Source organism: Felis catus, chromosome C1 (genome assembly GCF_018350175.1).
Source record: "Felis catus isolate Fca126 chromosome C1, F.catus_Fca126_mat1.0, whole genome shotgun sequence".
In the NCBI taxonomy this organism is placed as follows: Eukaryota; Metazoa; Chordata; class Mammalia; order Carnivora; family Felidae; genus Felis; species Felis catus.
In genome coordinates, this window is record NC_058375.1 from 159,987,670 (window position 1) to 160,014,232 (window position 26,563).

Genomic DNA, 26,563 nt, shown 5'->3' on the forward strand with positions numbered 1-26,563 from the left:
AGAAAAACAAGCATACTCACACACTCTCAGGGGAGACTGCATTGAGAAACCTTTTCTGAGGAAACTCTGTCAATACAAATGAAAATTCTTTTTTTCTAAATTTTTTAATGTTTATTTGTTTTTTAGAGAGGAAGAGAGAAAGAGGGAAAGAAGAAGCAAGCACAAGCGGGGAAGGGCATAAAGAAAGGGAGACACAGCCCGAAGCGGACTCTGCACTGTCAGCATAGAGCCCGATGTGGGGCTTGAACCCACGAATCACAAGATCATGACCTGAGCCGAAGTCAAACATTTAACTGACTGAGCCACCCAGGCGCCCCCATATGAAAATTCTTGAAAAATAAATTTGATGGAAAATTCAATTTCTAGAATTATATCCTAAGAATGTAACCAGAAGAATATATTAAGCATTTGTCATGGCACTGTTGTACATTATCCTGAAAAACTGTACACCATCTAAATAGTCATCCTCAGAAAACTGACTGAATTACTGTATATCCATGTAAGGGAAAATCATGTAGCTACTTAAAAATGTTACTTAGGGACTCCTGGGTGGCTCAGTGGGTTGAGCATCTGGCTCTTGATTTCAGCTCAGGTCATGATCTCATGGTTTATGAGATAGAGCCCTGCATCGGGCTCTGTGCTGACTGTGTGGAGCCTGCAAAAATATTGCTTATAAACCTAAATTTACTGATATGGAAAGAAGTCCATGATTTTTTTAGGTGGGGGAAAAAATAGGGTACAAAATCGTACCTTTAGTAAGATCTCATTTTTAAAAATTAATATATGTAATAACAAATATACATATGTATAGGAAAAGTCTGGAAGAATTTACAGTTTTCTCTGATTGAAACGCTCAAGGAGTTCCTTCTATTTTCTTCTTCACACATCTCAAATGTTCTTTTCTTTTTAAGTAAACTCAAATAACCTTTATATTCAGGAAACTTATAAAAATATTTTTACAATCGCTATGTATATAAACTCTACACAATATCCACAGGTAGATCCGTGCTTGGGAAGGAAGGAACAAAAGATGGTATGGGCAGTGGTAATAGTAACACTTGAAAAGTCTCAAAGTCTTTTTTCTAACGGTCACCCATTTACATGGAGGAAAAGATGCCATGGAACCTGTGAGAGCCTTGGTAAGGGGACCCAGACAGGGTGCTGTAGACAGTTGGATCCAGGACCCATTTACCCTAGGGCCATAGAAGTTCAGAGAAAGGTCAGTTTTAAAAGACTCCAATTTGTTAGACCACATAAGGCCAACAACTGCAGATGCTCAGACGGTAAGGGCAAAGAATACAGAAAGAGAAAGAAATTATTGGAAAAGGCAAAGAGTAGCAGGAGGAGGTGGAAAACAAATAACCCATGCTAGAAGACCAAACTCCAATTATCTAGAAACTTCCTACTCACCAACTACGGCAGGTACTTGCCACATTGCTAAGTGACATTAAGACTGCTCTCTCTTTCCATTTGGTAACTGTGTTTTTGGTGTGCCAGAACCTTTTCATTTATAGTACTTCTTAATCATCAGACAGCAAACACAGATGGCACCAGTCAGGTCTGCCCAGCCTAGCCTTTGAAGCCAGCTCCTGGGAAAGCTCGTGCACCCTCTGCTGGTCAGCTCCACTCCAGGACAAGAGGGTCTGTGTCCTACAGAGACAATTTCACAAATCACAGGGATACACTTTTGTGTTCTCTATATAGCTAATTTCAGCGAAGAGCTTGGAAACCATTTCCTCAAACTGCCACCTGAAGGAAACAATTACAGATAAAAACAATGCCCTCCTTTGTTACACCAAAGAAAAACATCATAAAAACTAAAGTACTGTGAGAAAATATACCATAAAAGGCATGTTAAATTCAAATGATTTCATCTTATTATATAATTAAATAAGTAAAGGCATGCAACACCTAATCTGACTATAAGGCTTCATTAGAGTTTTACTCTGGTCGAAAACCTGAGAATTACTATAACAATAATATCTGCATAGGTTTTATAATTTACAAAAAGCTCTCACATTCACTTTTACAACTCATCCTTACAATAATACAATAAGTAAGGGAAGGAGGCAGGACAAGCATCTTTATCACCATTTTACAGATGTGGGAGACGAGGCTCAAAGAGGTTACATGTGTTGCCTCACGCACACAGCTATCAGACTCCATACCCCAAGCAGGCTTCCTGACTCCAAATGCTATGGTCTACTCAGTACACTATTACACCTAAACTGCTGATCTATAAGGAGTTTTTGATAGAGCTGGTATGTATTTCAGGCAGAGGAGTAAAAAGCCTAAAACCTATGTTTTTATAATACATTCCATTTTGTTTCAAAAGTCACCAAAACTTCAGATGCTCAACTCTAAATCTGGGGATTTGTACTGTAGGCAGTGCTTTGTCCTAAAATAACATGAGTGGGTTTTTTTTTGTTTTTTTTGTTTTTTTTTTGAGAGAGAGAAAGAAAGAGAGAGAGAGAGAGAAAGAACGAGTGGAGGAGGGGCAGAGAGAGAGAGGAAGAGAGAGAATCCCAAGCAGGCTCCTTGGTATCAGCAGAGCCTGATGTGGGGCTTGATCTCACGAATCATGAGATCATGACCTGAGCTGAAATCAAAAGCCATATGCTAAACCAACTGAGCCACCCAGGCGTAACCAAATACCAGTTTAACAGGGGGAGTGGACATTTTAATAAGAAATCTACTGAAAACCAAATAACATTAACTTCGGAATTTCTATATGTGGCATGTCTATGCCCATAAAGGGTAGATCCAGGCTTTGTACCTTCTCCATTCACTTGGTCAATTCTATTTATTTGGTTTGAAACAGGGTGGGAATCCTCACGTTCTGGTCCTTTCTCTTGAATCTTTACAATCTTAATAATTTCTCCCTTATGAAAAAAGCATTATGGATACTGTTTTGTTGGACACTTCAGCATGCTGAAGAAGATTCAGTGTAATTCAGCTATAAACACATAGATCCCCAAAACGAAAGATCAAAACAAAGTAGTAATGATAACAGAATCAAACACTATATAGCACTTGCTATGTGCCAGGCATTACTTTAAATGCTTTACTATGTTACTCATTTAGTCCTCCCAAACAGATAAGTAAGTGAGGCATAGACAAGTTAAAGTAATTCTAGTTAAGTGGGATACCCTGGTTGGCATAGCTAGTACGTTTTGAGGCTGAGATCTACACGCAAGCAGGCTGGTAACTGAGTTCATCTTAAGTTTACTTTTAAAATGCAATAGGGGTACCTAGGTGGCTCAGTTGGTTAAGCATCCAACTCTTAATTTTGGCTCAGGCCATGCTCTCATGGTCTGTGAGATTGAGCTCCGTGTCATGCACTGTGCTAGCAGTGCGGAGCCTGCTTGGGATTCTCTGCCTCTCTCTCTCTCTCTCTCTTTCTCTCTGCCCCTCCCCCACTTGTGCGTGCACACCTATTGCATTTCAAAAGTAAACTTTTAATTTTAGAATAGTCTAAGATTTACAGAAAAGTTGCAGATAGTACAGAAAGCTCCCATATTCTAACCTAGTTTCCTATATTACTAAAATCTTACACTAGCATGGTAATTTGTTACAATTAATAAGCCAATACTAATACATTACTCTAAACCTAAGCCCATACTTTATTCAAATTCCCTTTATCTTCATTCGATGTATTTTTCTCTCATAGAATTCCATCTAGGGCATCATGTTATATTTCGTGATCAGGTCTCCTTAGGCTCCACTTTGGCTCTAATAGTTTCTCAGACTTTCTTTGTTTTTGAAGACCTTGACAATTTTGAGGAATACTGATCAGGTATCTTGTAGAATGTCCCTCAATATTTATGAGATGTTTTCCTCGTGATTAGACTGGGGGTTTGGGTTTTAGGGAAGAAAACTACAGAAGTAAAGTGCCATTCTTATCACATCATATCAAGGGTATTCATGATATGAATATGACTTATCAGGGTTAATGTTAACCTTGATCACCTGGCTGAGGCAGTGATTGACAAGTTTCTCCACTGTAAACTTATTCCCTTCCTCCTTTCCATACTGTATTCTTTAACTTTTTTTTTTCAGTATTTATTTTTGAGAGGAAGAGACAGAGCGTAAGTGGGAAAGGGGCAGACAGAGGGAGACAGAATCCAAAGCAGGCTCCAGGCTCTAAGCTGTCAGCACAGAGCCTGAAGCGAGGCTCGAACTCAAGAGCTGTGAGGTCATGACCTGAGCTGAAGTCGGTCGCTTAACCGACGAGCCACCCAGTGGTCCCTCCATACTGTATTCTTTAGAAGGAAGTCACTATGTGCAGTCCACACTTAGGGAGTAGCGAGTTATGCTCCACTTCTTTAAGGGCAGAATAGCTACATAAATTATCTGGAATTCTTTTACATGGGAGATTTGTCTCTTCTCCCCCATTTATTTACTCAATCGCTTGTTTCTATCAGTATGGATTCAAAGACATTTCTTTTACACTGTGGGTTATAACCCGATACTATTTTATTTATTGCGCAAACTGTTCCTGTTTTGGCTATTAAGAGTTCTTTCTTCTATAGTTTCTTTCTATAGTTGGCTCCTATGTTCTTTTGACATACTCTCATCATTGTGTTTTTGTTTTGGAGCACTTGCCTTATTTTCTGGCACTACAAGATACTGCAGGCTCATGTTGTATATTCGTTAACCCAATCCTAGAATCAGCTACTTCTCCAAAGAGTGTCTGTTTCTTTTATTGGGGAATGGACCAGGTACTGGGTGTGCTCCTTGCTACAAGATTGCTTCTAGGCCCTCTCAATTGACAAAACAAGGAAATATATGTGGGAATACTAAACCTTGTATAAACACGTTTTTATAAATGCTTCTACATGTATCTACCATTATCTATAGCAAGCTAGAGTTCATACTTTATCAACTAGAGTACAGTGCTTATGAACAGTTCCTACTGCCTTTAGTTTAAGTCTCATTTTCAAGTTACTTGGCTCCTTTCAGTGAGGTTATTAAATACATTTATAATACAGTTAGATTCTTTTATCAGTCTGCCCTCCATCCTGAATCCTATTTCCCCTTATTTGTTTTTAAAATTTGCATGTGTCAAGGTTTACTCTTTGTGCTGTAGAGCACTGTGGGTTTTAACAAATGCACAGTGTCATGTATCCACCATTTCAAAACCATGAAATAGTTTCACCACACAAAAAAGATCCTCTGTGCTACCAAATCAACCCTCTTCTCTCCTTAAACTACCTGTTTTGGTTACATTTCCCTAACAGAGAATGTACTAGGCATCATTGGTTCTCATCCTTTCCCCTTACAACAACGAGTTGACATTTATAAACTCATGTAATTCTCACTTCAATCCTGAGTATTTCCTCTTAGAAGGTGACTGAATGAAACTCAGAGAGAATAAGTGGCTTGGTTAAGATCCCACTAACTGGTGGTGCTAGAGCTACAACTTGTGCCTCTTGACTCCTGGTATGATGCTCTTTCTACTACATTACACGGCTTCCTTGTTTCCAGCTGGAAGAGAGATGGTTATGCATAGAGACAAGAAGACAGAAGTGATGGTAAGTGATCATATCTTACATTAACAGAAGTCTTTACACTAAAAATACTGAAGTGGAATTGTAGGGGTGCCTGGGTGGTTCAGTTGGTTAAGTGACTGACTTCGGCTCAAGGATCATGAGGTCAAGCCCCATGTCAGGCTCTCTGCTGTCAGTGCAGAGCCCGCTTCAGTTCCTCTATTTCCCTCTCTGTTCCTGCTCCACTCTCATGGTGTGTGCACTGTCTCTCTCAAAAAGAAATACATAAACGTTAAAAAAAATAAAGTGGAATTGTAGTTCTGGTAATTTGGTGAACTGACACCCCAAAAACCTTTCTGTTTTAAAATACTCCCAAAGGGAGAGCCAAAGCATAAGAGACTCTTAAAAACTGAGAACAAACTGAGGGTTGATGGGGGGTGGGAGGGAAGGGAGGGTGGGTGATGGGTATTGAGGAGGGCACCTTTTGGGATGAGCACTGGGTGTTGTATGGAAACCAATTTGACAATAAATTTCATATATTGAAAAAAAATTGAAATAGATATTGAAAAAAAAACTGAGAATAAACTGAGGGTTGATGGGGGGTGGGAGGGAGGGGAGGATGGGTGATGGGCATTGAGTAGGGTACCTGTTGGGATGAGTACTGGGCGTTGTATGGAAACCAATCTGACAATAAATCTCATATTAATTAAAATAAACAAATAAATAAAAGTATCTGGCTAAAATAAAAAAAAATACTCCCAAAGGCTGAATAAAAACATTAAAAAAGGGGTGCCTGGGTGGCTCAGTCGGTTGAGCATCTGACATTATCAGATTAAAGGGAAAAAATTATATGATTATGTCAGCAGATATAGAGAATGTAGTTGATTAAATTCAACACCCATTCATGATTAAAAATCAAATAAACAAAGGGTGACTGAGTGGCTCATTAGATTAAGTGTCAGACTCTTGATTTCAGTTCAAGTCTTGATCTCATAGTTGTAGGATCAAGCCCTGAGTAGGGCTCTGAGCTGAGTGTGGAGCCTGCTTAAGATACTTTCCCTCTCTCTCTCTCTCTCTCTCTCTCTCTCCCCTAATCCCCTTCTGCCCCTTCCCCCAACTCATGCATGCTGTCTATCTCTCAAAATAAATAAATATTTTTTTAAAAAAATCAAATAAGACTTTTAGCAAATATGGAATGGAAGAGAATTTCATTAATCTGATTAAGAGTAGCTATCAAAAACTTACAATGTTATCCTAATGGTGAACTATTAGAAATATTCTGTTTATAAACATGAATAAAACAAGAATGGCCACCTTCACCAGTTTTATTCATTATATTAGAAGTCCTGGCCAGCACAGTAAGAAAAGAAAGAGTAATAAACGGTAAGAGTTGAGAAGGAAGTAATAAAGCTGTCACAGTTTCCTGAGGACATGATTATCTACATAGAAAAATCCCCCAAATCTTACAAATGACTTTTTTTGTTTTTGTTTTTGTTTTTTACAAATGACAATTATTATTGCTAAAGATAAAGTTTGTCAAGGTTGCTAAATAAAAGACCAATATACAAAAAGAAAATTTGCGTTTTTATATGCTAGCAAAAATATAGTTAGAAAATCTAATTTAAAAATTTACCATTTATAACACTGACCAAAAATATAATGTACTTAGGAAGTTTAAAATATGCAAATCCCTTATGAAAAAAAATTATAAAACTTCATTGAAAGACACTACAGATCTAAATAAATGGAGAGACATATGGTCTTCATAAGTAGGATAATTTGATATGGTAAAGATGTTAGTTCTCTTCAAGTTGATACACAGATTTAATGCTATTCCAATCAAAATTCCAATAAGGTTTTTTTGTGGAACTGAAGCAGATTTAAAAAGGTATTTGAAAATGCAAAAGGCAAAAAAGAAACAAGATACTCCTGAGGAAAAGGAATAAGGTAGAAGATTTGTCCTACCAGCTCTCAAGCCTTACTATAAAAGTGGTCAGGTATTAGCCCAGTAATAGAAATACAACAATGGAACAGAAAACACAGACTAGAAACAGACCTAATTATAAATGTAAACTTGATATACAATGAAGTTAACACTGCAGATCTGTGAAGAAATGAGGGAACCTTCAAAAAAATAGTTCTGGGACAACTGATTTTTCATGTAGGAACAAAAATTAGGAATAATAAATGGGTGTTCATTTAAGCTGCCAAGTTTGTGGTACTTTGTTACACAGCAAGAGAAAAGAAATACATTCTTTAACATGTATACCAGGAGACAGGTTAAAGGATGTCTGTAACAGTACTTTTCTAGGAATAAAAAACTTGAAAGAAACAAAAGCCCAGTCAGTAGAAGATGGATAAATTGTAGTAAATTCATACAATTAAATACTATATAGCAGTAAAAATAAATGAAATGAACTATAGTACTTTGTCAAGTATAATGTTGAAGAAAAAATAGGTGGGGCGCCTGGCTGGCTCAGTTGGTAGGGCACGTGTGGCTCTTGATCTTGGGATTGTGGGTTCGAGCCTCAGGTTGGGTGTAGAGATTACTTAGAAATAAAAAAAATTTTTAAAGGGAACTTTTTCTTTTTTTGACAGAATGCAGGTGCAGGGGGTGAGGAGTGGCGGAGGGAGGGAGGGAGGGAGGGAGGGAGGGAGGGAGGGAGGGAGGGAAAGAGAGAAAGAGAGAGAGACAGAGAGAGACAGAGAGAGAGACAGAGAGAGAGAGAGACAGAGAAGGAATCTTAAGCAGGTTCCATACCCAGTGTGGAGCCTGATGTGGGCTCGATCTCACAACCATAAGACCATGACCTGAGCTGAAATCAAGAGTCGGACGCTTAACAGACTGAGCAACCCAGGCATTTGAGAAATAAAATCTTTGAAAAAAAAAAAAAGAAAAGAAAAAATAGACAAATTGTAGAAGAGTACACATATATTGTATGATTCAATTTATACATGTTCAAAAACACTTATAAGTTAACAATATTTTATTTATATAAAGAGGAAAGAGGGATCTGGGAACCAGGAGAGGCACCTAGGAGATGTCAAAGTTGCAGGTAATGTTCTAAAGTTTTGTTTTGTTTTTTAAGTAGGCTCCTCGTCAGGGTATAAATCATGACCGTGAGATGGAGATCTGAGCTGAGGTCAAGAGTCAGACGCTTTACTGACGGAGTCACCCAGGCACCCCTCTTCTGGGTTTGTTTTTAAGTTGATGATAAATACATGTGCATTCATTTTATATTTTTTATACATTATGCTATGTTATCTATACATGTTATTTAAATAAAATAATTGTAAAATAAGAATAGCTTATAATCATTACTATCAATCTTTAAGCCTAATCTTTCTGGATTTTGTATATGCATGAATGTACTTCATGTTTAAACAAAATGTGAAAATATACAGTGAAAAGGAAACATGAGAACCAAACTTGTAGCCAAAAGCCTCAGTAATTTCAAAATAAATTTCCAAAAGTGATTCTCACCTAAAGTACACCAACTACCTGTTAACTGGCCTATTTCACTCTTGTTGTTAAAGGGAATGTTAGCCTATCACTAGTGATTTTTCCATCACACTATCGTGGTCCCACATGCTCTGACCCCTGCCCCCTCTGGGACCTGATTTTACTTCCTTCTTCCCACATTCCTAACCACAGAACAGAACCTAACATTCTTTAGCATCAGTGTGTAAAAAGCTGATATGTACATTTAATAAAATCTAGGTATTGTTTCATAGACACCACATCATAAGTGGTTCCCTGTTTTCCATTTGTTCTGGGAAGTTTGGAGAGGGTTATTGTGGTTCTGCTTTATTATGATTTCACTTGAATCTTTTATTTTCTTCATTGTTAATATCCACTACATTAGGAGTCTTATCAACTCTACTTCCAAGATATATCCTGAATCTGTTCACTTTTTTCAATTTCTCCTGCTACCACTCCAGTCCAAACACTATCATCGCTTACCTGGACCAAGTGAACAGCCTGTTCACTTGCATTCTTATCTCCTCACAGTACATTTTCCACACTATAGCCATAAAGATCTTATTATATCACAAATTAGATCATGTCACTCTCCTTCAAAGCCTCCTTTGGCTTTGAATAAAATCCAAAATTCCTTATGCCCGATATAACTTGGTTCTGGCTTACCTCTCCAAGTTCATCTCCCTCACGTGCACTATAGAGTCACACTGGCCTGACAGTTTTAGAATAAGCCAAGGTTGTTATTGCTTTGGGAACCTTGCATTCAAGCGTTTTCTGCCTGGACTACTCTAACCTCAATTCTTTGCAGACTCACTCATCCTCATCATTCAGGTCTCAGCCCAGAAGTCCAATCTGCAAGAGGCCTTCCCTGACCACTCTAGCTAAAATAAAGCAGGGCTTCCAACCATACTCTACCAAGCACATCACCCTGTTTTGTCTTCTTCATGGCCCTTATCACTACCTGAAATTTTATTTTTGTAATCTATGTATTTATCGTCTAACTCCCTCCACACGTAGAGGCTTTGTCTATCCCATTCACTGCTATACCCTATGCCAAAATAGTTCCCAGCACAAAGTACATGAACATAATTACATGCTGAATGAATGACCTCTTGTGGTTTTGTCTCTGAACAATTTATCTCTGAACAAATGTTCAAGTTTAATAACCTGAGTGCTTTACCATGCTTCTTTAAACAAAGAACATGAACAAAAAGCATTTTATTAACTTCTGAATTCATATCTCTTTGTCTTTAAATATCATGATAGGGGTGCCTGGCTGGCTCAGTTGGTAGAGTATGTGACTCTTGATCTTAGGATCATGAGTTTGACCCCACATTGGGTGTAGAGATTACTAACAAAATAAATTTAACAAAATATATATTAAAAAACATCGTGGTAGGGGCGCCTGGGTGGCGCAGTCGGTTAAGCGTCCGACTTCAGCCAGGTCACGATCTCGCGGTCCGTGAGTTCGAGCCCCGCGTCAGGCTCTGGGCTGATGGCTCAGAGCCTGGAGCCTGTTTCCGATTCTGTGTCTCCCTCTCTCTCTGCCCCTTCCCCGATCATGCTCTGTCTCTCTCTGTCCCAAAAATAAATAAACGTTGAAAAAAAAAAAAAACATCGTGGTAAAGATAGCTAAGTATTCTATTAAAACACATGACACAGATTGAAAAAGAAAAACAAGAAACAAAAAAACAATGTTTGTTCTAGGTCTTAAATTGAGAAGTCATTTTCAAATCCTAAACTAGGGATATCTGTGCATGCCATTTTACCCTCAACAAATGGAAAAAACATCTACTTATAGGTAGAACTGTTGGGGATTCAAGTTTTTAAAAAGTTATTTCTTCTTATGAACACTGTGGTTTCCTACTGATTTAAAGAAGAAAGGGAGACTAAATCTGCATGTATGTTGAAAGTACTTAGTTGCCAATAATGGATTCTATACAATGTCCTTAGAACAGTCAATTTATTCAACATACATATGCATCCTTTGTATACTGCCTAAAATGTGGTTAATGCATATGTATGTCGAATGAACGAATGGACTACTCTAAAAACAGTATGTTGGGGGGCACTCAGTACAGCATGCAACTCTTGATCTTGGGGTCCTGAGTTCAAGCCCACACTGGGTGTAGAGCCTATTAAAAAAAAAGCGTAAAAACAATGTGTTGGGAAGACCAACAAACAATAATTCTAATACAGTGCTACAACCAATGTATGCAGAGAAACATGTTAGAAGAAGCAAGTCTACACCTGAAGTGAAGGGGTCAGGAAAAGTGTGAGTGGAGGTGTGATACCTGGGATGAGTTACAAGATAAAACAGACAAGAGAAGGAAAGGGAGGGAGTTCCAAAGAAAAGTTGAAAGGCCCATTGGCTTGAGTAAGTGAGCAACATGTCAGAGCCACAAGAGCAAATGTTAAGTAACGATGGACAAGGAAATAAGGCTGAAAGTGTGGGCAAGATGCAGATAGAAGTGCCCTGTACACCACATTAAGGGATTCAGATTTTGTCCTGTTCGGCACCTATTCAGACCCCTAGGGATTTGTACAACTTGATAAAAATCAACAACAAAAACATTTTTTTAAAAAGGATCCTCTGGATTATCTGAATGACCCCCTTATAATTGAATACTGTCATAAGATTTCAGTTTACATGTTTGTGTTTAGCATTGCACTGGCAAACAAATGGTACCATTTGTCACTGGCATAGGTTAATGAGAAAGAAATGGGGACTACTTTGTGTAAATCATGTTGTTTGACAAGTGAAGATCAAATGAAATCATGACACATTGAACAAAGGCAGGCTTTGCCGTGGTTTAAAAAAAGAAAAGAGGTGAAGGCACTGAGTAATCTCAACACAAGTACAATATGGACAGGGCTTCTGTAAAGAAGTTATGCTATGGAGGACAGTGAATATTTGCTTTTGGAGCATATCAGGTCCAACAAAAACTGTCTCATTGGTAACAATGAATAAGTATTCATTTGAATTTATTTGTTTCATAATTGTGCTTCATTTAACTTATAACTGGGAGTTATAGTTGTATAAGATATACAACATAAGGAGTGTATATATAGTTTTATATTTGCATATATTTAACATACTAAAAATATTTTAAGTTAACAATGGAGAATCCTGGGTATCCACTCAGGCTTGAGAAATTCTGCTCTGAGTGATTGGGAGCCACTGAAAGATTTTAAGAAGGAAATGACAAATTTGTGCTTTAGAAAAATCACTCTGGCAGCAGGATGGAGAATTCGAATTGAAAGTACTTAAGTAAGGCAGAAAGGAGGGTACTTAATATAATAATGTGATGAAGTGGTGGGGCCCTAAATTACGCAGGGGATATAAAAAGGAGATGGAAAAGAGAATCAAAAGGACTTGGTTGTGGGTGAGAAAGGGAGGGTATCCAGGATGACTGCCCTCTGGGTGACTTGGTGGTGAGATAAAGACAACAGGAAGACAAACAAGTGAGGGTGAAGGGGGATGAGAAAAGAGAGAGATGATGAATTTAAGTCAGCAATGGTTTGAATTTCATTTCATCCAAAGAAAATCCAGTTCTCCTTTCTGGGTCCCAGTTTTCTCAGTGACAGCTGCATTCATGAATTACCAAATTAACTATTATAGTGCGCTCTAAAAATATACAAAGCGCTCCACAGTATGCTGTAAATAAGTCATGAAAAATCAGCAAAAGCTCAAGCCCTGAAGGAAATATTTTAAGTTAACAATAGAGAACCCTGGGTATCCGGGACACAATTTTTACCAAACACTTAAATTGTGACCCAATGCACTCACCCAGTACTGCACTCTTTGCTGTCAGTCAAATGCAATCACTCCCTTGCCCACGTATGAAAGAGAGGTGGCATGTCAAGCCCACGTGGGAGACGCAAAGACACGACCCTTAACGGACTTGCAAATCCATCCCCGGGGGCACATGTAGTGCGTGATTAAGGAAAATGTAGTGTAGCGGGAACTTTGACCCTATAGGCAGGGGTAGGCGACCAAGTTACCTTCTACTTAGAGGAATCAACGTGGAGTATCTTACAGTCCATTAAGAATGTAAACATTTCATATTTTATTAGCAAAAGAAGAGAAAAAAGAGGCGAGAGGAAGGAAAATGCAGCAATTATCGCAAAACCAGCCTTGTGTCCCCGCAGGCCACAAAAGGAGAGAGTAAGTCAATCCTAGTTTGGTGGGAATGCCAGCATCTTCCACCACTAACTCCTTCTACAACAGCATTGTGCTTCTAGACCCGAAATGTTTAACCGTCAACCTCATCCACAACGTCCAACGTGCGACTGAAGGGAAAGCCGCGGGCCGTACCTTTAGCACAGGACACTGCTTTGGAAAGAGGGGGGGTGGCTTTCAACACAGCGCCCCTCCCGGCGCTCGGCCAGGGCCTCCTAGAGCGAAAGTCGGGAGCTGAGAGACTCGAAGGTAACCGGGCGGCAAGGTTTACACAGCTAAGCGAGACCAGGAGGCGGCAACACAGCGCCCCTAGGGTTCTGCCCCGCTCGGTACGCAGACCCGGAAAAGGGGGACCAGCCCCACGGCGCAGCCTCGGCGCCGCCAGAGGAGGAGGGGCTGGGCGGGGTCTCGGCTGGTTGGGGCGGGGCCGGCACCAGAGCTCTCTTCCCGCCGCCTGATGGGAATTGTAGTTCTGGGAACGAGCCAGGTTCCCTCAAAGGGCTCTGGGAACTACATCTCCGGGTGAGGAGGGTACGGCTCCGGCAGGCCGCGCGTTGCGGGGGCGTCGCACTGTCCGCAGCCCGGTCCAGACTTGCAGAGTGTTTGAGTGGCAGGCCGGGAGGGGTATTTTTCCCTTTACTCTGCGCTCAGGCAGCGCCAACCCCTCCTTCCCTCCCCCCACTGCCGTGCGCTCCCTGCCCGGCTCCCCGCGTCAGCTTTTCCTGGGCCCCTGGATGAGCTGGGGCCTGGAGGTTCGAAGGTAACGGCTGCTGCCTGGCGCGGAAGCGAGGGGCGCGCCCCTCTTCAGCCCAGCAAACCCCGCCCCCGGCCCTTGCCTCCATGGGCCCAACTCAGAAACCCAACGTGTGCCGCCAGCTGAGCCGCCGGGCGCTGGGCTTCTTCTCGCGGGACGCAGGCGTGGTGCAGAGGACGAACCTGGGCATCCTGCGGGTGCTGGTGTGCCAGGTGACCGCCGGCTGCTGGGAATGGGGCCAAGGGCAGAGGGGCGACTGGCGGCTAAGCCTCCTGCTGGGGTGCAGTTTTTACTCGTTAGCGCTTCCTTTTAAGAAGATCACAGGTGATGGACAGGGGTATCCAGGCCCTGAACCTGGGGAATTAGTAAATAGCTATTAATAGAACCACCGTATGCTTTTAGTTTTAAGCTTCTTATGTCTTCCTGCAAACAGTCTTCCTAAAATTTGGTCACACCGCGTAAAACGTGAGGACAGAGTGAGGGATAAATGAACATGTTTTAAATAACGTACGTGGAATTACTTTGAAAACTGTAGATTTAATTATCCCACTTAATATTGCTGCAGGGTAGAGACTTATGAGTTATTTCCTAAACCAAAATTCCTTGTGTCTTTCAGGAAAGTACTAAATTTAAGAATGTTTGGACAACTCATTCCAAGTCACCTATAGCCTATGAGAGAGGAAGAATATATTTTGACAATTATCGGTGCTGTGTCAGCAGGTATCTTGGTGAACGTTTTTCCTGTAATTCACCTCACTGTTGATCTTGACTCATTTTTATAGAACCACATGCTTTATCAATGTTTAATGAAATAGGAGAATGGAAAAATGAGCCCAAAAGAAAAGTAGGTGGTAAATGGGTATAATTTTAAAATCTTCTTAAACCCAAAGTTAGAGGTTTCATCTTTGCAAGTACCAATTTAAAATGAATTTACTTTATAGTGCAGGCAAAATGATAGGTTGCTCAGAGTCTGGTGTAGTGTTTTATTCTGCTTAGAAGACGGCAGAGTCAAGGAAGTCAGGTATCTAATAATTACATGCTGCTTTAGAGAAAAATTTCTTTAAATTAAAAAAAATTTTTTAATGTTTATATTTGAGAGAGATAGAAGGACAGTATGCTAGTGGGGAGGGGCAGAGAGAGAGAGACTGAGACTGAATCTGAAGCAGGCTCCAGGCTCTGAGCTGGCGCGACAGAGCCCCAAGCAGGGCTCGAACTCTCAACCCTTGAGATCATAACCTGAGCTGAAGCTGGACGCTTAACTGACTGAGCCACCTACGTGCCCTGGGAAGAAGTTCTATGTTTTGTTTTGGAAGTACTTGCCTTTCTTTGTTTTAAGAGAAAATTTTCGAACATGCTTCAGAGAAAATAGTGTAGTGAACGCCCATGTACTAATTACCTAAATTCAAAGATGATCCAGATTTTACTGCATTTGCTTATCTATGCCATTGCTCACTTTTCCTTTATCTTTTTACAAAGTATTTTAAAGCATATTCTAAACACCATGCTTTGCTTCTACAAAAAATATTAGACATTTTCTTTCTCTTAACAGCTTAAGATATAATTCACACACTGGTGCCTAGGTGACTCAGTCGGTTAAGCACCTGACTCTTGATTTTGGCTCAGGTCAGATCTCTCAGTTCCTAGATTTGAGGCCCATGTCAGGCTCTGCACTGACAGTGCGGAGACTGCTTGTGATTCTGTCTCCCTCTCTCTTTGCCTCTCTCTCTCAAAAATAAATAAATAAACATTTTTTAAAAGATATAATTCACATACTATACAATTTGCCAATTTAAAGTATACAATTTGATGATATTTAGTTCATTGAATGTTCATTCAATGATAGGAATTTTGGTGAACCCTTGTGGTTCATATAGGCAGCCAACACTACAGTTGACTTTAGAACATTTTCATCACATCAAAAAGAAAATTTATTGCCTTTAGCTATTGCCCCAATACCCACATCATCCTCAGCCCTAAGCAAGTGATAGTCTGTTTTCTGTCTCTATAGATTCATCTGTTCTGGACATTGCATATAAATTGAATCACATAGTATGTGTCTTTTGTGATTGGTTTCTTAGTAGATTACCAGTTGATAATAAAAGATATAATTCAAGAACAGCCAGATGGAAGAGTTGCATAGGCAAGTTACATGCGAAAGGGCATGGAATATCCAGGCTCTTTGAGCACACTACTCTCCCTGAATGTCCATGTGTTCACCAACCTAGAAGCTTCTCCCTTTGTTAATATATATATTTCAGGGTGCCTGGTGGCTCAGTTGGCTGAGCATCAGACTCCAGCTCAGGTCATGATCTCGCATTCCTGGGTTCAAGCCCCGTATCAGGCTCTGTGCGGACAGCTCAGAGCTTGAAGCCTGCTTCAGATTCTGTGTCTCCCCCTCTCTCTGCCCCTCCCCTGCTTGCACTCTGTCTCTCTCTCAAATACAAGCAGTAAAAACATTTTTTTTAAATAGTAGCTTAATTTTAAAGTACATCAGTTAAAAAAAAGGAAAATATCTATGATCATATCTCAGTAATAATCAGAGAAGTATAAATTAAAAATAAGGGACTATTTTTCACCTAAAAATTGTAGTTTCAATACTGGCAGAGGTATACACTTGTTCAATTTTTCTGAAAGGCAGTTTGGGAATTAAAAAAAAAAAAACAACAACTTAAAGGTATTTCCTTTTTTAACCTATTAATTTTCATTCTAAAATAAAAGGACTCTTTTTATCTAATTTTCATTTTACAATATTGGAATAACAGTTTATGAATGCCATGGAATTCAGCAGAGATATTCACCGTAATCATTCAGGGTTAAAGAAAGAAATCAATATGATCCAACTTTGGAAAATAATCTGCAGGTAAGTATATGTATATAAAGAAAAAACAGAAGAAAATGAACCAAAATGTTAATAATGGTTATTTTTATAATTTTATAGTATTCTAATCTATGTTACTGTATTTTTCAGATTTTTTTCCAGTGAATTTCCTTTTGAATTATGTGATCAGGCAAAAAATGTTAACATTTAGTTAAGAAAAGGAAGACAAAGTAGCAAGTTGTGTCTTGGTATTCCAAATCTCTAAATAGAATAAATCACTCAAAGCTGAGCAAACACTGTCTCAATGAATAAGAAGAATAATCATTCTTTTTTCTTTTTTCCCAGTGTTGCATCAGAGCCAAGAAAACTTTATGAAATGCCAAAATGTTCCAAATCAGAAAAAATAGAGGATGCTTTATTATGGGAATGCCCAGTGGTAAGATTTATTTTTAGAGTATTTGTTTCTAATGCATTTTTTGCTTAAAAGAACTGATCATTGTTGATATGTAGTATAAAGCTTTAATATCATAGTGATTCCTGAATCTTGAAAGGAGTCAAGAAGAGAGAGTGTATCCTTTGCTTGTTTTCCCTCAGGAAATAACTTATATCCTAAAAAATTATATATTAATATTATGAATGTATTTTAAAATTTTGATGCTATTTGTAAATCTTAAAAACTAGAAAAAAGTTATGAACTGATTAAAAGTTTTGCAAGCAATATAAGCTAGTTTAGAGTTATCCTCAGTGTTTAAGAGATCATTCTACTGATTTAAGAGATCATTCTATCAAAATAAGATATTTATTTAGGACAGCAGTTATGTCACTTGGCTCTGTAAAAGTAGACTTATAAGTTTCCTCTGTGAATCTTGTTCACTAAGTCAAAAATAAAAAATAAAATAATAAAAGTAATACAAAATAAAATAAAATAATAAGATAAGCTCACTCCATCAGACAGACTCACATTGCCCTGATGTGTATTTTTCAGAACCGTGTTTTCATAAATAGCACCTTCTACTTGCTAGAGGAGTTGAGAGAATTGACTTGTACACAAAATAAGTTTGGAATATTCTGAGTTTAAAAGGCTAAACAAGTTTATTTATAGAATTACTTCTCAGAGCCTTTAATAATACTTACGATAATACTAATGTTCACAGTGATTATCAAACCATTTTCTGAAACTCTTGATTATAGGACTTCCTTTTTGAGGTATATTTCTACATATTAGTTTTTCATGGAATCAGTGTTTTAAGAACTGTATTTATGACATACTGTAGCAAATTAATCAGGTTTTTGAATCTGGCTGGTTGTTTTTTAGGAAAAATGGAACTTAAAATATGTGACCAAAAATAATGTTTAAAAGAAAAGAAGCTATCCTTTGAATTTACTATTAAAATTCTCTCTTCTGTCAAAGACTACTGTTTTTACATAAAATTGTAGTTTTCCAGAGCTGCTGCTTTCTTTTCCCTTAGACACTTACTCTTTAATTTTTTTTTTAACGTTTATTTATTTTTGAGTCAAAGAGAGACAGAGCATGAATGGGGGAGGGTCAGAAAGAGAGGGAGACACAGAATCTGAAACAGGCTCCAGGCTCTGGGCTGTCAGCACAGAGCCCAATGCGGGACTCGAACTCACCGACCGTGAGATCATGACCTGAGCTGAAGTCGGACGCTTACCCGCTTACCCGACTGAGCCACCCAGGTGCCCCTACACTTATTCTTTTTAAAAAGAGACATGTTTTTAAAAATCAGAAAGTTTTGAATCTGTTTTCTTCCCCAATTTCTTACTGAAAGCTGAAAATAACTGTTGTGCCCCCAATATCTAAAGCCTTTTAATCTGTTTTCATTGGTTGGGGGAGGAAGGTGACAGATTTTTTTTTTTTTTTATGTTTATTGATTTATTTTTTAAAGAGACAGCAGGGAAGGGGGCAGGGAGACAGGGAGAGAGAAATTCCCCAGCAGGCTCCTCACTGTCAGCGCAGAGCCCCACGTGAGGCTCAATCTCACTTAACCCTTGAGAGCATGACCTGAGCTGAAATCAAGAGTGGGTCGCTCAAACACCTGAGCCACCCACGCACCCCAAGGATGACAGATTTCTTAATTGAGAGAAGTTTTGAAGACACAGTATAAAAACACAAAAAATTTAGAGCAATCCTTGAAAAAATAGAGTTTCTAGTAATCTAATTCCTATTCTCACTTCTCTTTAAACATTTTCTTCTCATTTGAAGTTAAGCAAGATTTTCCATTAAGAAAAACTAAGAAGGTTATCATTTATTGTTGTTAACATATTGATGTGAAACTACATTTAAATTAGCACCCTTTTAGGGGCACCTGGGTGGCTCAGTCAGTTAAGCATCTGACTTGGGCTGAGGTCATGATCTCCCCATTGGTGGATTTGAGCCTTGCATTGGGCTCTGTTCTGACAGCTCAGAGCCTAGAGCCTGCTTCGGACTCTATGTCTCCCTCTCTCTATGCTCCTACCCTGCTTGCATTCTCTCTCTCTCTCAAAAATAATATAAAAAAAATTTTTTTTAATTAAAAAATAATAAATTAGCACCCTTTTCTGAGACAATGTGTGAAATGCAACTTTTGGTTTAGGAAAATACCTCAAACCTATTATATATGCTACTTCCAATTCTTTTTTTTTTAAATCTCCAGGAGGTAAGTGGTGCCTGGGTAGCTCAGTCAGTTGAGCATCCAACTCTTGATTTTAGCTCAGGTCATGACGCAGTTTGTGAGATCAAGCCCTGCACTGTTAGTGCAGAGCCTGCTTGGAATTCTCTCTCTCTGCCTCTCCTGCATAGACACACACACACACACACACACACACACACACACACACACACACTCTTCTCTCTCTCTCTCTCTCTCTCTCTCTCTCTCTCTCTCTCAAAATAAATAAACATTAAAAAAAATCTCCAGGAGGTGATACTTATGTAAGACACCACAGACTAAAAATGTTTACATCATTATATGTGATTTTAGTGTAAGACTTCCAGTAGTTAAACACACATACACACAACCAAGAAACAAACACAAAAACTGAAAGGAAAGACAAATCTTTAAAACCATATATAAAATACCTATGCTTTTATTCTTTTCTATTCACTTTTTAGCCAACGCAAATAGTAGATTAATTTTAACTTCCCTATTCTTAACTTTTGTCGTAGAATTTCCTTTTTCTTTTTAATGTTTATTCATTTTTGAGAGTGGGAGAGAGTGCAAGCCGGAAAGGGGCAAAGAGAGAGGGATTCAGGGGATCTGAAGTGGGCTCTGTGCTAACAGCAGAGAGCCTGACGTGGGGCTCAAACCCACAAACCCTGAGATCATGACCTGAACTGAAGTGGGAAGCTTAGGAAGCCTAACTGACTGAGCCACCCAGGCGCCCCCCAAGAACTTCCTTTTTATTTTACAAATTAAAGTAGAACTCTTTGCTTCTCTTTCTTTTCCTGCCTTAGACTTCCACCTTGTGGCAGCTGATCAGTGGCAGGTATGCCCAAATAGCCATTACCTCCCTTTTTGGGGGGTAATGCACTAACAACAGAGGGCATCTTTTTTAAAAAAGTTTATTTTATTTATTTTAGAGAGAGAGAGAGCACAGAAGGGGCAGAGAGAGAGGGAGAGAGAGAATCTCAAACAGGCTCCATGCTGTCAGTGCAGAGCCTGACATGGGGTTCAGTCTCATGAACCATGAGATGACCTGAGCCAAAATCAAGAGTCAGACACTTAACCAACCGAGCCACCAACAGAGGATATCTTTAAAACCAGGTCCATCTTGTGTTTTTCTTTGCCTTGATTCTGCATTCTAGCTTTTCATTTGGGTTAAGAGTAGAGCTGCAGTGAATCATGGAACAATTTGCCCCCTTGCCATTTTGACTTCTGTCAAAAAGACGAGTCTTAGAACAAAGAAACATCTATTCTAGCAGATGACTCTTTTTATTGTTTTTTAAATTTTTTAAAATGTTTATTTTTGAGAGAGAGAGACAGAGCACAAGCAGGGAAAGGGCAGAGAGATGGAGACACAGCATCTGAAACAGGCTGCAGGCTCTAAGCTGTCAGCAGGGCTCGAACTCATGAGCCAGGAGGTCATGACCTGAGTCTAAGTCAGATGCTTAACTGACTGAGCCACCCAGCTGCCCCTTTAGCAGAAGACTATTAATTCTTAATGGTTTTAAGAACTGTTATTGTTGTTATTGTTATCACAACAGCATTGTTAGTAATACTCCTATTGTTATGATGATGATTGGTTTACACTTGTTGAATTATTTAATGATAAATAACAATAAATAATAAATTATTTCAGGTACTGTCTAAGCACTTTATGTGAATAAACTCAATAAGTTAATGATGAAAATAATAACCTACAGTCTTTTCTTTCCTTGTCTTAATTCTCTATTTGTACATTTAATATTTCCTCTTTGGTTTTACATAGCTGTTTCTTTAAGGTTTTAGCTATTTTCTTTGGACATAGATTACTGCAGATTGTTCATGACCAGCCAGTTTCATTTTTACACCTTGATTTTTATTTATTTATTTTTTTAGGGGGAAATACTTCCCAATCCATCAGATTATAAATCCTCACTCATAGCACTGACTGCACATAATTGGCTATTTCGCATATCAGCAACTACTGGAAAAGTCCTCGAGAAAATATATCTTGCTTCATATTGCAAATTCAGGTATTAAATGTGGCTTTATTACTCAAGATCTTATTTATATATATACATATGTAAATATAAACCTATGAAATAAATTTGAGACTTGTGGCCCAGGAAATTTCAAGCTTTTTTTTTTAGTTTACCATTGTATACCTGGATCTCAATTTATAAACCTATTCTATTTGTCTTTCCTCATGAGTACCTTTGAAGGTCTGAGGATAACAGACCTTTGATCATTTATTGTTGTATCACTCTTAAGTAACTAACCTGTAATAGTTGGCAGATATCACCCCCACCCTTTTTTTTAAGTAGGCTCCATGCCCAACGTGGGGCTTGAACTCACAACCCTGAGATCAAGAGTCACATGCTCTACCAATTGAACCAGCCAGGTACCACCCCTCTCCCGTTTTCATTTCCCATCTTTTTTAAACTTTAAGTGTTTGTTTTTGAGAGAGAGACAGAGACAGAGACAGAGTGCAACCAGGGGAGGGGCAGAAAGAGAGGGAGACACAGAATCCCAATGAAGCAGGCTCCAGGCTCTGAACTGTCAGCCCAGCGCCTGACGCAGGACTCAAACTCATGAACTGTGAGATCATGACCTGAGCAGACACTTAACCCACTGAGTCACCCAGGTGTTCCTAATTTCCCTTCTGCAAATAGTATTTTATATGTAGGTTGTACTTCATGGTTGATTTTCCTGAAGGTTAGTCTGTTTCAGTTAAATATCTGCCTAGTACAATCTAAGAAGTATTTTTGTTGTTGTTTGTTTTTAAGCAATCTCTACATCCAATGTGGGGCTGAAGCTCACAACCCTGAGATCAAGTCACATGCTCTTCTGACTGAGCCAGCCAGATGTCCCTAAAAACTGTTATTTTAACTAGTAGTTTTTAAATTTCATATATATATATATATATATATACACACACACACACACACACACACCTATATAGGTATGTGTGTGTGTGTGTGTGTGTGTATGTGTGTATATATATATATATATATATTTGGAGTGAATAATGCATGCAGAATGTGAAAGTAACATTTTTAATGCTTTTCGTAACTTCCATTTTAAAGCAGGAATAGTTTTTTGTTTTCTAAGTTTTGAATACTGTTTGATCAAACACAGAGTTTATTCACTGACACTCTAGAAGGATTAACGTTAAATACATATATATATATATTTTTTTAAATAGGAGTTATTGCATAAGGATCTAGAGGAAAATTTTAAGTTGTTTTTGTTTTAAAATAAATTACTTTGTTTTATAATTTAAATAACTAAAGAACTATTTAGAAAATACTATTATATTTTGATTATAAGGAAACTGACCCCAATGAATAACCTTCTCCTCATTCTTTTATAAGATATTTGAGCTGGGACACTCCTCAAGAAGTCATTGCGGTCAAGTCAGCTCAAAACAAATGTTCAGCATTGGCCCGGCAGGTAGACATCTTTAAGTATCAATAAATAAACCTTAAGCATTAATGAAATGAAGAAATTGTCTGCAAATTTGTTGTGAAAGAACTAATGATCTTTGATTTCTGAAAAATGGTATAAAAGTTGTTTACCACGAGCTTAAGAAATACCCTTTAAGCCACTCTGGAGAAGTACAACAGATTATTTTACATTCCATAGTGGAAAGAAATTGAACCTTGTTCTTCAAAGTAAGCTATCTTTTCCAAACAGACAAATCATTCAAGCTTTAACTGTTGATAATTTCTTCTCATCTCACGTAGACATGTCAGTGTAATGCTACTTTCAGGTGATACAACCATAACTATGTGTCTTTTGATTAAGGTCTTTATTATTAGAACTCCAACTTACAATATAACTTATACTATATTAATATACCATAATATATGTATAATAATAACAATTTAATTATATGGTATATGGTAGATATTATAAATATATATTTATGCTGTAATTGTAATATGGAAAGTGTATTTTGTTATGCAGTAGATAAAATGTTTTTGTACAGTATGTAAAATATGTTTCATTGTTAAGAAATGTTTACTGTTAGGTTTACTTTTATAGATTTTTGTGTGTATGTGCATGTGTGTTGAAGGGCTAAAGGTTTAATGGACTTATTTTGAACACATATGCCTTCCTGTTTAAGTAACTTTGCAATGTAGACGGAGGTTTTCATGAATTGAAAACATCCACATAACTGTATGCTAGGATAGATGGATGTTTTCAACTCATGAAAACTGTTTCTGAAATTCTTTTGAGAGCTGCCTATAATTTAATCTTTCCTTGTAGGCAGGCATTCAACAGCCTATTTTGCTGTACCTTGCAGTGTTCCATGTTTTACCTTTTTCACTCATAGGGATTCTGGAGATCAGCAAGAAGGTAAGAACTTACTTCTAATTTAATTGCAATATCAACTTTTTTATAAAAGATCGGATGCCATTGGTTAATTATTTGTTTTATTAAGTCATTTGATTGCAAGTGTTCCCCTAATTGTAAAAAGCTTTCTGATCTAGCTTGTTTCATATCAAAACACATGAGAATGTTTCATTTAGGAAGAAAGTCTAATCATTCCTTCCTCTTTCTACATGTTTTTATGCCATTCAAGTGCATAGTGTTGAATTACCTTTGGTGTCATTAACAAACCACTACTTTACAAAATTATGAAATGAGTAAGGTGGTTTTTTGCAGAGGGATATTCCAAAGCTCATTTAAAATGACCATTAGGAAGGTGAAAAGCTAAACAAAAAGCCTCATTTTAATTGCAAGGTATAGATCTAAAACTTGTTTTATGATACAGAAACAGCCTTATAATTAAATATGTGAGTTTTCCATACAGAAACAGCCTTATAATTAAATATGTGAGTTTTCCAACTCATTCAGTTTTAGGTTTTATTCTTGTCATTGTTCTTGATTTATAGGCCATGATATGGGAGGAAAGAAAGACATACTTCCTTTGAGTAAAAGAATCAATAGCCTTCTACTTTCCATTTAAAAATTGTTACTTAGTCTGGGGGGATAGTTCTTTATTGGTCTATTCTACTAGTCTTTAATTAAGTATTACTGAAGCAGATCTTCAGAGTCTGCTAATAGTCATTAGCAAATAAGATGAACATGTTAAAAAATTTTTGTAAAAGCATAGTATACTAAACTACATAAAGGCAAATGAATAGTATCAATTACTTGTTCATTCTTGGCTTTGTGCCAGGCACTTTGAGTAGTTTACAACTTTGTAATGTATGATGTATTCCACTAGGAAATTAACCAAATCCTAGTGAATGCAGAAACTGGAATTAGAAACTAGAGTTGACTCCAAAGTATGAACCAAATTTTAAAATAGAGTGGCTACTTTATTATAGCACTCATTATTTGAAAATATGTTTGAATTACACAAGTCTTCTTTTTCAAAGTGGGAAACCAGGATCCGCCAATAAAAAATTATGAGCTAGTCAAGATCAAAGCAAAGAAAGCATAATTATCCTTCTAAGAGATGACAAAAAACATAACTTACAAATTTAATTGTTTTCTTTGTGCTTGTGGATTAAGTAATTGTGTATGCTTATTACAGTCCAAAACAGGAATGAACACTTAGCTAAGTCATAAATTGTTTCTATCTATTTTTACATGCCTACAATAATCATTGGAGGGATTTGGTTTTGATTAGGGTTAGTTGGAATTGAAGCGTATCTTTCACTTACCATGGATAAAAGACTACCCATGGGCTGGCTTAGAATGTACTTTAAGCTATTTATTGGGGTAGTAAATTTTCACTAAGTAATTAGAAACAGGAACAGATTTTCACTTAATTTCTACTTGTTCTTTCATTGCTATGAAAATTTGTCTATGTTGGCTTTTGTAAATATTAAAATAGGCACAGAATCAAGTTCTTTGTCAGAGCTCTGTGGAGGATTATGACAGGATCCGTTGCATAGAACAAAAACAGAAAGGGAACAAAGAACCAAAGCTTTTCTCAAGGTTAGCCGGTCTAAATGTCTCTATAGGTGTTGGCTTGGTCTTTAACATGTTTGGGTTTTATATGACTAAAATGCCTAGCTGTGTTAGATATTTAAAGAACAAAGTAATAATAAAATTCTGGAATTGGCTGTTTCTCATTAGAAGTACTTTCTCAGAGCCAATCTTTTCCCTTCTAGCGAAAAACTGTCTCTTTATAAGTAACATTTTAGCATGAAGAATAGGTCTCTATATTTACTATGCATATCCTGTATGGTAGAATTAGATGGTCTCAGTGTATGCCTACGTCCATGAAGAATAGGATTTGTTGGGTTTTTTTTTTTAATTTTTTTTAATGTTTATTTATTTTTGACAGAGAGAGAGAGAGACACACAGAGCATGAGCGGGGGAGGGGCAGAGAGAGAGGGAGACACAGAATCCAAAGCAGGCTCCAGGCTCCGAGCTGTCAGCACAGAGCCTGATGCGGGGCTCGAACTCATGGACTGTGAGATCATGACCTGAGCTGAAGTCGGTCGCTCAACCAACTGAGCCACCCAGGCGCCCCAGAATAGGATTTGCTATTAAAAGATATTGGCAAAACTGTAAAGCAAATGGATGAGGCAAATTAATGCTGCTGAATCATTTTGAAGGTTATATGCTACACTCCCATTAGTGTTCCAGTTTGAGACTCCAGTGGCCTATCACCCTAATGACACCTTAACTTCAGGTCTCTAAATTATAATGAAATTATAATACTAGGCAGCAGTGATGTCGTGGTGACCTGAATATTAAGCAAAGCACAAACCACTGTGAACACTCAAGAGGATTGGCCTTCTGGTCTTTTCTCAGGTGATATCTACCTTTCCCCTCAGATTTTCGGGAACGTTACAGATGCTACCTTGTCTCATGGGATACTGATTGTGATGTACAGCTCAGGACTGGTCAGACTCTATAGCTTCCAAGCCATCATTGAACAGGTACAGAAGCCTGAAATTTGCCATATTATAATAACTTGAATTTTGGACTGAGGTATGATTTTTTTTTTTAATGAGATGCTTTAGAGTAAGGCACTTGTGTAGATTTCAACTCTACAAAACTGTGCAAATGCAGAAAGACAAAGTAACCTTTAAAAGAGGGTGGGAGGATGAATAGAAAGGCCCTTTAAATAAAGACATTTTCTCTGTCAGATACATGTGAATTTAATTTTTTCTCTCTCCAGACAGCAAATAAGTGGGTGCTAAAGCCACCGTTTTTGTTTGTTTTGT

At 38.0% G+C, this 26,563-nt stretch overlaps 2 protein-coding genes across 18 annotated transcripts in view; one reads left to right on the forward strand and one right to left on the reverse strand.

The window, feature by feature from the left end:
- The window catches only part of METTL8 (methyltransferase 8, methylcytidine), a 99,568-nt gene extending 86,050 nt beyond the window's left edge, over window positions 1-13,518 (reverse strand). For 5 of the 10 annotated variants that reach the window (XM_019838252.3, XR_006583280.1, XR_006583279.1 and 2 more), the window contains exon 1: window positions 13,289-13,508. The gene's annotated coding sequence lies outside the window, so the exon portion shown is untranslated. Of the gene's footprint in view, window positions 1-1,410; window positions 1,651-13,288 lie in introns of all 10 variants that reach the window. The other 5 variants (XM_045033943.1, XM_019838253.3, XM_045033944.1 and 2 more) reach the window with 5 other exon arrangements.
- DCAF17 (DDB1 and CUL4 associated factor 17) overlaps window positions 12,905-26,563 on the forward strand; it is a 50,054-nt gene continuing 36,395 nt past the window's right edge. For 3 of the 8 annotated variants that reach the window (XM_045033939.1, XR_006583276.1, XR_006583275.1), the window contains exons 1-7: window positions 13,676-14,119; window positions 14,524-14,627; window positions 17,071-17,161; window positions 21,264-21,400; window positions 22,742-22,820; window positions 23,640-23,729; window positions 26,171-26,275. In XM_045033939.1, coding sequence (XP_044889874.1) covers window positions 13,994-14,119; window positions 14,524-14,627; window positions 17,071-17,161; window positions 21,264-21,400; window positions 22,742-22,820; window positions 23,640-23,729; window positions 26,171-26,275 — 732 coding nt within the window. In that variant the 5' untranslated portion in view covers window positions 13,676-13,993. Of the gene's footprint in view, window positions 13,139-13,587; window positions 14,120-14,523; window positions 14,628-16,669; window positions 16,768-17,070; window positions 17,162-21,263; window positions 21,401-22,741; window positions 22,821-23,639; window positions 23,730-26,170; window positions 26,276-26,563 lie in introns of those variants that run through there. The other 5 variants (XM_045033941.1, XM_045033942.1, XM_045033938.1 and 2 more) reach the window with 5 other exon arrangements.